This window comes from Lolium rigidum, chromosome 5, assembly GCF_022539505.1.
Source record: "Lolium rigidum isolate FL_2022 chromosome 5, APGP_CSIRO_Lrig_0.1, whole genome shotgun sequence".
Classification (NCBI taxonomy): Eukaryota; Viridiplantae; Streptophyta; class Magnoliopsida; order Poales; family Poaceae; genus Lolium; species Lolium rigidum.
In genome coordinates this window covers 139716063-139726402 of record NC_061512.1, presented here as the reverse complement: position 1 = coordinate 139726402, position 10340 = coordinate 139716063, and the positions used below count along the sequence as shown (strand labels likewise).

The 10340-nt window shown below is 48.1% G+C and overlaps 1 protein-coding gene across 1 annotated transcript; it reads left to right on the top strand.

Annotated features, from left to right (window-relative positions):
* The first annotated feature begins 9091 nt into the window (after positions 1-9091).
* On the top strand, positions 9092-9973 carry LOC124651091 (CASP-like protein 2B1). Its single transcript, XM_047190231.1, has one exon. The coding sequence runs from the start codon at positions 9092-9094 to the stop codon at positions 9668-9670; it is 579 nt and encodes a 192-aa protein (XP_047046187.1). The 3' UTR covers positions 9671-9973.
* Positions 9974-10340: the final 367 nt, after the last annotated feature.

The following is a 10340-nucleotide window of genomic DNA, read 5'->3' as shown; positions in this document are numbered from 1 at the left end:
AAGTCCCTCGCTGTTGCGGTCCGGTTCGTGAGTGCCCGATTCATCGCGGTCGGCACGTATGTGCACGTGTATCCGTGAGGGATCTCCTTAGGCGCCTCATACAAGAACCGGTAATCACTAGGGTCACCACCGATCTTGTAGACGACGTATGCTCGGTGAACTCGGCACCTCCGGTGCTGCCAACGCGAACGGCGGCGGTGGTCGGGACTGGAGTGGTATCTCTCCTTGGTGAGTCCCTAGAGCTGGTCCCGACGGAGAGTACTGATGCCTCATGATTTCCTGGATCACCCGAAGGGCGACACGCTCCAAAGTGTTCACCAGGCTCTCAGAATGGCGGTGCAGCGAATGAGCTACCATGACATTAATCTCCTGACGCAGAGACCTGGTGCGTTCTTCTGACGGGGCAGACAGGTCCACTCCATCGAGCGCGCCTTCGGGTGAGAACCCTTTCCACCTGATGCCGTGTGAGCGGGTTCTCTGGAAAGAGCCGATGAGGTCGGCTCGAGGATAGCTTTGACCTCGTCATACTTCTTCTTGAGCTCCTCAGTCAGATCTTCGTACGTGACTGGAGTACCTTCCGCCATCTCGGATGTAGATGGCGATGCGGTTGATGTCGAAGACTGTCCCACCGGGCGTGCCGAAATGTGTTGCGGTCGGAAACCCACCGGCGAGCAGCGACGGGCAACACGATAGAGCCGGGAGGCTCCCAGGACTGCGGCTGGCCCTGGTCCCTCGAGCGACGGCCCGCAAAGCCTCGGCACGCACGTCCGATGCTGGTGCAAGGACGTGCCACCTAACCTATACCTGGTCAGGAAGGTGATGGATTTGCTTCGCTTAGTTTCCTGCATGGCATACACGTAAACATTAAATACGAGCCTCGATCGGCTCTCAGGTTGTCCTGTGAATCGGCTCAAGGAGCCGATCCACCCATGATTCGTATGAGGTATACGATCACATGGTGGTCCTGCTTGATCAATATAGAGCTAAAACGACCTATGAAGATTTAGGGTTTTCACCACATAATCGGAACATCCTACGCGTGATTGAGCCTGGCAGCCACGCACGGTGATAATAAACCGACCCTAGACAAGGCTTAAAAACCAACATGAAGTTGATCCCCGGAACATCTTATCTAGGGCTAGCAAACTACACCCTACGTGCCACTGGATCCTTCAACCCGTTTGTAAGGCCTAACTATGCGAGATATTAAACTAATCCTTGAAGAACAAGGAGCAATCATAACGGATCGGATCTACTGAATAATGATCAAGCGAGGTGCCGCCCTTACACCTAAGATAGGTGTAAGGGCGGCTAGACGTCTAAGGGTTGCATGGACGAAAGCATATGATACGATGAAACAATGCTAACCCTAACACATCTATGATAACTACGTTGCTCGCCATCAACAAGGCTTCAGCACGAGCAACGCATGAACAACGAATAAACGTGTCCTGCCTAGATCGCAAGATGCGATCTAGGCAGCATGATGCTTACCCGGAAGAAACCCTCGAAACAAGGGGTTGGCGATGCGCCTAGATTGGTTTGTGATGAACGTGATTGTTGTCTTTCTCAATAACCCTAGATACATATTTATAGTCCGTAGACTTTCTAACGTGGGAGTAATCCCAACCGTGCACGAGCCAAATTCTATCTAACCGATACGTATCCTACTATATTTTCAGATACACGGGCAAACTAGCCCAAACTTTGTATACAAGGCCGATTCATGTATTTCTTCCAGGTATATTCTTCAAGCCCATCTTAATCGCGGCCCACCTCTGATCCGGTCAAATTCTGGTGATAACAGAGACGCACTGGAGACGCCGGACACACCGAAAAGCGAGGCGGGGAGTGGCGGGGCGGACCCGTCAGCGGCGCTGAATTTTAACCTAACCGTCGCCTACCTCGCGACGAAATTTATTGGCGCGCAGCGACGATGCAGTTCCCGCAGAGGCGCAGCGAAGCGTCTCGTCGCGCCTAGCTCTGCGTGCCGGCGTTAATGAGCGTCACCGCTCCCCCGCCTCCCTCCGACCTATAAAAAGGGCCGCCTCTCATCGTCCCTCTCACACACAAACCCTAGCGCCTCTCTCCCCAACCCTAGCCGCCACCATCTCAAAAGTCGATGCCATGGCTGGTAGAGGCAGAGGCCAAGCTCGCGGCCGTGGTCGTGGCCGCGACCGCGGCAGAGCTGCACGCTCGCCGTCGCCTGCGACTCCGTCGTCGTCCGCATCATAGGACATGCAGGACGAGGAGGGGCCCGTGTTGTTCGAGTTCATCGTCGTCCTCAAGGGCGACCCACACGACATCCAGAGGCTGCCGGACACCTTCGCCGGCTTCGTCGCCGGCGACGAGCGCCCGGGCTCGCTGCATCTGCGGGAGGATGACTGCCGCTGCTGCCGGTGGATCGTCATCATGATCTACGACGCGCGCGGCAAGATGTACCTCCACATCGGCTGAGATAAGTTCGCACGCTACCACCGCCTCGAAGCCGGCTTCGTGCTCGTGTTCTCCTACTTTGGCGACAACGACATGAGCGTCAAGGTGTTCGACGAGACGCGTTGCCGCCGAAACTACCATGATGACAGCGTCGAGGAGGACGACGACTGAAGAGTGTTGTTTCTTCGCAGCGAATATAGGCACGGAGGTTTCTGGATGTTCTTTGTTGAAAGAACCAACAGGGGCACCCTCACCAGCTGGATTTTCCAGTTTGGGTGACTGGGTGTGCCCTCGAGTGTTCTTTCTTGGCAGTGAACACACGAAACCTTGGATGCCCGGTTTAGTTAGGTTTAGTTTTTTTGCAATGTTTTATATTTGTGTCAACCATGGTTCAAACTATGTATTAGTTTGTAGAAAACCATGTTCCAAACTATATCTTCATGTAAACCACGTTTCAAATTATGTATTAGTTTGTGAAATATTTCTTCTCTTTATTGAAATAAAAATGAAAAAAAAACAAAAAAGAAGTATTTTAATGTTTAAGGGTGGCTGGGGATGGTTTGGGAACGCGACTGAAGATGCTCGACGGTACAAGAATAGGACTAGCAGGTCCCTGCATCCCTCCTGCAAATGTGAGACTCTGAGTTGTGTCTCTTTGTGCTTGATTGGCATTGAGGGTGATGATCCACCCACATGGTTGGGCAAATGTGAAACGACGAAAGTATGTGCCCCTTCCATTTCTTTGACAGGTATCTTTCCCTCCAGTCTCCACCATCTCTTATGGTCTCACCACTACTTCTCTTGCTGCTCTTCGTCGCACGAGCTTTTGATTTTTTGCTGCCGCATATGAGAAGCCACTGTTCAACGGCTAAGCTATCTCCTGCATTAGCTTTTCATTTTTTCTTGAACAGAAAAGGCCCTGAAGGACCGAGAGCTGCATTAAGTCCACACGGTTACAGCCCGAATTACAAAAAGGGCCTCTAAGAAACAAGAAATAAAAGACCAGCCCTCCGATTTTGCATACAGAACCCTAGCAAAAACATTGAAAACGCGATCAGGTCCCTGGTCTTCGCCGGAGGAAGGACTCCTCCATCGATTGCTTTCGGCGCCGCCGGGGAACAAGCCACTTGAGGCGCAATCAGCATGGGCTGTCGACGACGAGCCAGAGAGAAGCCTCCCTGTGGAGGTTGATATCCTGGAGAAGGGCCGCCCTTCGGCCATCATATGCAGGGGCAGGGCGGTGACGCCGGCAGAGGTCCCCTGGTGAAGAACTTCCCAGGAAGAACGCCGCTTCAACATCGACGTTGATGAAGCAGTAGAAGCTCGAACACACTTGTGGCGCCGCTTCCAGTGCGGGGAAGCAGCAACACCATTGCTGTCCTCGCCCTCGCCGCCATGGCCGGCCGAGAGGAACAACGCCGGTGTGCTACCTCCACACCAGAAGTAGCGAAGATACAACCTCCAAGAAGCAGACGAGATGGTGACGACGTGGCTGTGCTCCTCCTCGCCTCCACGGTCGCCAGGAGCTCGTCGACGTCGTTGTTCTCCGACGTGCGCACCCTTTCCCCCTCGCCTCCAAGGCCGTCCAGGAAAAGGCACCGCCTGCCGCTTCCGTGCTGCAACAGGTGGAAAACCGCCGCTTTTTTATTGAAGGAAGCGTCGGTCTCCTGCTTCCCTCTCCCCTCCGACCACTGGAGAAGAAGAAGAAACCAAAGAGACCCTAAAGCAGGTGAGATCCAGGCGGCCAGATCTCCTCCTCCTCTTTCACTACCGGGCATCAAGCCCCCTACCGGCAAACTGCCACTAACCCTATCTAAACTATGTACGCCGGCGCCTCCCCTCCGCCCATCTCTACCGGCGTCGCCGGCGAGATCTGCGTCGGGTCGGCCCGACACCCTCCAAGAAGCTCTCAGCTACTGTAGATAAGAGAGAGAAGAGAAGGGGGGAAATGAGGGGATATTCACTTTGGCTCATAGGAGCATTTGCTCCCATTATGTGAATCAACATTTCGAAGTGTCAAAAAATTCTAAAATAAAAGTTTACATGTACATCTACACATTTTATGTTGGTACACAAGTTTTCAAAAGAAACTAAAAAAATTTGTGGCTCCTGTAAAAAAGACAAATTTTGATGCTATAACATGACTACGTACAGGTCATTTTTTTGTCTTTTTTATACACGCCACATAAAATGTTGTTTCTCCATAAAAACTTGTGCACTAACATAGAATGTCATGATGTACACCAAAAAATTTATGTTAAATTTTTTTGCCATTTTTAAAATTAATTTTTAATTATTTTGTATAATGGGAGCATTTGCTCATATGAGCCAAAACGCCTCCTCCGGAAATGAGCCCGGTTCGTCCGTTTGCACTTATCTCCTGCATTAGCCACACTGTATTTTCCGGAGCACGTGGGTGTATCAAACTTTCAAATAGCCGGATATAGCATTTTGGAGGATCTTAGATACTCCCTCCGTCCCACCAAACTTATCTGTAATTTATCTAAATTCAAATGTATCTAGACATTAGATAGCATCTACATATATTTAATTTTTTTACAAATTTTAGATAAGTTTGATGGAACGGAGGGGAGTACTTTATATGCTAAACATGCTAAATAAAAAAATCGCTAAGAGCGTGATAATCCTGAAATACCCCTCATTAGCCGCTAAAAACAGTAAGAATTCGAGGAAGCACTAGCTATCTGAATTTCGATTCGATTTGATTCGATAAACTGATGAATTCTTACTGTTTCGCATTTCGCATTTTAATTCCAGGCCTAACCACCTCACGTCAAAGATCAAACCTCTCATGTTTTTTTTAACTACTCTCATGTAGGTTCTACCAATTTCTGCGTTAGTTGGACCATTGCCAATCTCTATAGCAAAGCATTTGGTGGAGAGAACGCGGAAAAGGTGGTGATGATATCGCTGTACTGATAAGTACATAGAGATAGACATTGTTTGCAAAGTGTAGCATTACCCAACCATTTATCATCTCATAATCCAATTTCCGAAATGATTGAATACTTGCTTGCCTTAATAGTTGAATGAATTGCATCTTGAATCATATTTGAGTCGTAGCTTTCCCTTTTGGCAAGATATCACTGAAATTTATCTTCTATAAGAAACAGTAGTAAATAAATTAGCCCTACTATTTGAAAATGCCAGAGCTAAATGCAATAGATGTTTTTTTTGACAATTGAATGCAGTAGATGTTATTTTAAAATATTGTGGATGTGTGGGGGATGGTCGTGTTCTCAAGATCGAAGAGGGGCATGCAGATGACACGTCGTCCATGCACCCATCAATGTGGCCATATCTCTTTGGTTTTAGCGTGGCCTAGAACTGGTTCCTCTCTGCCACACATGATCTCTTCGGTTTTGGTGTGGCCTAGAGCCGGTTCCATTTCTGCGACGCATTCACGCGGTCACGCAGACGTAGCCACGTACGTAGGGAGGGGGAGACCATGTCCTAGCGCCGCACAAGTAGCCCTCCTGTCTAGGGTGCCGACACCTGGCTCGTGATTCACCCCTATCGGTTTCAGAACTTCGAGGCGACGGAGCACCATGAGCAACGCTCTTTATTCTGGTGTCAGTGGCGCATGTCGTTTCCGATGGCGAATTCTGTAGCGGACGGCCGGTGTGTAGATCTTCTGTGCTTCTATATCTTCGACAAATCACTTTGGCCCGTCCGTGGTCCATCTTAGGAGCTTGATCAATGAGTTAGTACACACTCTTTGCTACCGTACTACTATTCACGATCAAAATTCTCTTTGTGCTTGCTATATGAAAAACCACAAACCTAGATCAAGCTATATAAAGATTTAATTCGCTAGCCATAGCTGTACAGCAAAGTATTACTTGATTGATTTTATAACTGAATAAAGAGATTGTTAGTAGTTGTTATGCAGTCGTCGTCGCAAATCAGACAAACAGCTTGAGAAGTAAAATAATTTCTCTTTTGAATTACTAGAATATCTTTGATGCTATATATCTTCTCTGGACCATTTTTCATACCATTGTATTAAATTTAAATCCGCTTTAAAAAATAAATGGAAAACAAGTAGTGAGCTGATACACGCGTGCACACTATAGTTGCAATTATTTCGGTCACTTTTGACTCGTTCTTAGGGCATGCTATCGTTCCATTTTATTACGTAGGATGATTGTTGAGCTTTACGTGATGTTTCTAACCATAAGTTTTCTAGTATCAAGGTGGGCCTATTAGGTGGAGACAAAGATGGAAGACACAAAACTCTTCAGTTTCTGACGAAGTGGTACCCGACTCAGCTTCCTTAGACATACTTGGAACTTGAGGACACCAGTATATATGCTGCAACATTATCCTCTCCACAGAACACCACCACCGTAAACATACACTTATCACATCAAACCTTGGTAAAAACATAATGCCCGGCGATCAAGTCTGAACTCTAGCCAATTGACGCTCCTCCGAGAAAGAACATCAATCTAGGACGGGATGAAGGATCTTTATTCTCATCACAATTGGTACCCCTTCACTTTTTTTTTTCGAAATGGGGCATAGCCCAGCCTCTGCATCAGATTGATGCACACGGCTTTCATTTATTTAAAGCAGTTGTAGTTCAAAAGTTTTACATCACTGATCAGATAGGGTTGAGACATGTATCAACCAACGAAAGAAAAAGAAGCATACAAAGCTATCCATTCTGAATTCTACTAGTGTGCCGCCACCCGGTAGCTCGGAAAAAGAAGTCCTGCGTAACCGTCAGCATACGGTTGCATCCAGTATCCATAATCTCCCGCTGATCTTCCGGGAGGAGGAATGCCCATTGTTGTATCCAGAAAGCCGCCCGTCGTATAACCTGCAAAAAATTTGTTCCCTTTTGTCTGTTAAAAATAAGATCATTCCGACTTGTCCATATAGACCAACATACAGCAGATATGCCAATCCTTATCCTGTTCTTATCCAGCTTTTTAACTCCATTTAGCCAATTTCCAAACATATTTGTAATATTAGCAGGAGGAGGTATATTAAATGTACAAAATATGATACGCCAAATGATTCTAGCAAAAGGGCAGGTTAAAAATAGGTGGTGAATAGTTTCGATTCATTACGAAACAACATTTCGACAACCCTTCCATTTACGTTTCGCCAAATTATCCTTTGTGAGCAACACTTTACTATTTAGGAACCACATAAATATTTTAATTTTTAGTGGAATCTTCAACTTCCACAAGTATTTTCGTAGAAACGGAGTGTGGCCATTCATTAGATCAAGATACAATGATTTGACAGAATAGATACCGGACTCATTAAGTTTCCAAACAAATTTATCCGGTGAATTCGTCAACTGTACCGTCATTAGTCGTTGACACAAATTTATCCATTGATTCCATTTATATTCATTAAACGCCCTTCTAAACCCGATATTTAGTGGAGTTTGTGCCAACACAGTGGACACTCTAACATTCTTTGTTTGTACAATATTATATAAGGATGGATACTGCTGCGCTAGTGTCGTACCGCCAAGCCAGACATCTTCCCAAAATCGAATGTCTTCTCCATTTCCCAATTTAAAAGCTCCTCTTTTAAAAAAATCATCTTTCACATGCATTAGACCTTTCCAGAATGGAGAGTCAGATTGTTTAACTTCCACCTGTGCTAAGGTCTGATTCTTTATGTATTTATTAGTAATAAGTTGTTGCCACATTCCTTCCTCAGTAAGAATCTTAAACAACCATTTACTCAATAGGCACTTATTTTTTAGTTCCAAAACTTCAATTCCCAACCCTCCTTGGTCTTTAGGTCGACACACCATATTCCACCTTGTGAGCCTATACTTTTTCTTTGTCTCATCAGTTTGCCAAAAGAAGCTGGATCTAAAAAAATCTAACCGTTTTCTGACCCCTACAGGAATCTCCAAAAACGATAGCATAAACATTGGTAGGCTCGTTAAGACCGAATTAATTAAAGTTAACCTGTCTCCGTACGAAAGTAATTTACTACGCCAAGTTCCTAGTTTTGCTCCAAAGCGGCTCTCAATCGGGAGATGAAGAACTCAAAGACCTCTACGGGACTAGACACGCGATCTGAGCTTCCCCCACCCTCCTTCCATAGAAGCGGGGGAGAGTTGATCGCCCCTGTTGAAACCCTAGAAAAAACGTTGTCCTTCATAAGTTGCGTTTTACTTAGTGACATGAATTTGCCAAAAAATAGTAATCTAATTTCATGAGCTCAGAGTTTTAGAAAAGAGTGCCCCTTCATCATAAAACATAAGGACATTTTACATACGTGTCCCATGAGTTTGTTGGGAGGTGACACCTGATACGCGAACCCATATGCCGAAAGTTGGTCGTGGCGTGCACACGCGAAAGATTACGCACTCGCCATTGTTGCAGGGAAAGCTTTCCTTTATCTCCACGAGAGATGGCAACAATAAGTAGTGGGACGAAAGCTCGTGCCACAGAGGATCCCACATTCCCACCATCGGGCGTTATAGAATAGTAGGGGAACTCCCATTTTCGTCTGCTATAAAAACGCCACGGTGATCTCTCGGTGGAGCCATATCACTATCAGTCGTTCGAACGAGCCCATCGAGTCTCCACGACGCGCACACGCAGACACAGTCACGGTCTCACGGACGCTCGCGCGCGCGTCACTCATGGCGGCCATGGCGGGCACGGCGGAGAGGAAGCTGAAGGTGTGGGAGCTGGTGCTCCGGTGCCTCGTCCTCGGCCTCGGCGCGGCTGCGGCGGCGCTGGTGGCCACGGACAGCCAGACGCAGACCTTCTTCTCGATGGAGCGGCGGGCCAGGTTCACGGACATGAAGGCGCTGGTGCTGCTGGTGGCCGCTAACGGCGCCGCCGCCGGGTACAGCCTGCTGCAGGCGGGGCGGTGCGCGGTGGCGATGGCGCGCGGCGGCGGCGGTGCGCTGGCCCTGAGCAGCAGGGCGCTGGCCTGGGCCGTCTTCTCCGGTGACCAGCTGCTGGCGTACGCGATGCTGGCCGCGACGGCGGCCGCGCTGCAGTCGTCGCTGCTCGGGAAGCTCGGCCAGCCGGAGCTGCAGTGGATGGGCATCTGCGGCCTCTACGGCGCCTTCTGCAGGCAGGTCAGCGTCGCCCTCGCCTGCGCCGTCGTCGCGGTCCTCGCCACCGTGCTCCTCGCCTCCTTCTCCGCGTTCAACCTCTTCCGGCTCTACGGCGGCGGCTGTAAGGGGAGCAGCCATGCTAGGAACGGCGCCACGTGGTAAGTCTAGGAAGCCCATCCTAGCCAGTGAAGTAAGAGCGAGCTGTTGCGCCGCACCGCCTCGAGCTTCTTGGTGTAAATTGTAATCCATCGGTCGATCTCAGGCTCTCAGCTACTACTTCAGAGTTCAGTGGATCATTGAAATCTGAAGAACAAGCTGAAGAGTGAAGGCGTCGATCCTGAAGCAATGTTGCTCTAGCTTAGGACCTCGGATATTGATGTTGTGCTCTAAATTACGCCACTTCAAATCTCCTAGTCTCTCTACATTCAGTAAAAACCTTTACTGGCTTGGACATTCGGATTAAAATAAAGCCAGTTGCTTATTACTCCTCAACTGTGTATGCATGGCTCGGTTCCTGACTTCCTGGGTATGCACTTCATAAAAAAAAAGATGCTGTTGACGACTGCGTGAAGCTGTCCTGTGTTTCGGTGGAGCACGCATTATCGCTAGGCACGCGTGCTTGTAGCTAGCCCACCAACGCCTTAAATGGAACGATAAGATCACGGCACAAGCAAATGGCAGGGAAAAGATTGTGGTGCAACCAGCTGCTATCATTATTGAGTACGATCGATGAGATTAGGTACTCTATAAGATTCTTCTAAATAACTAAGACAGTTTTGGCTATATTTCGAATATATACGGAATCACAAAAGTTCCATCATAACCAGCACAT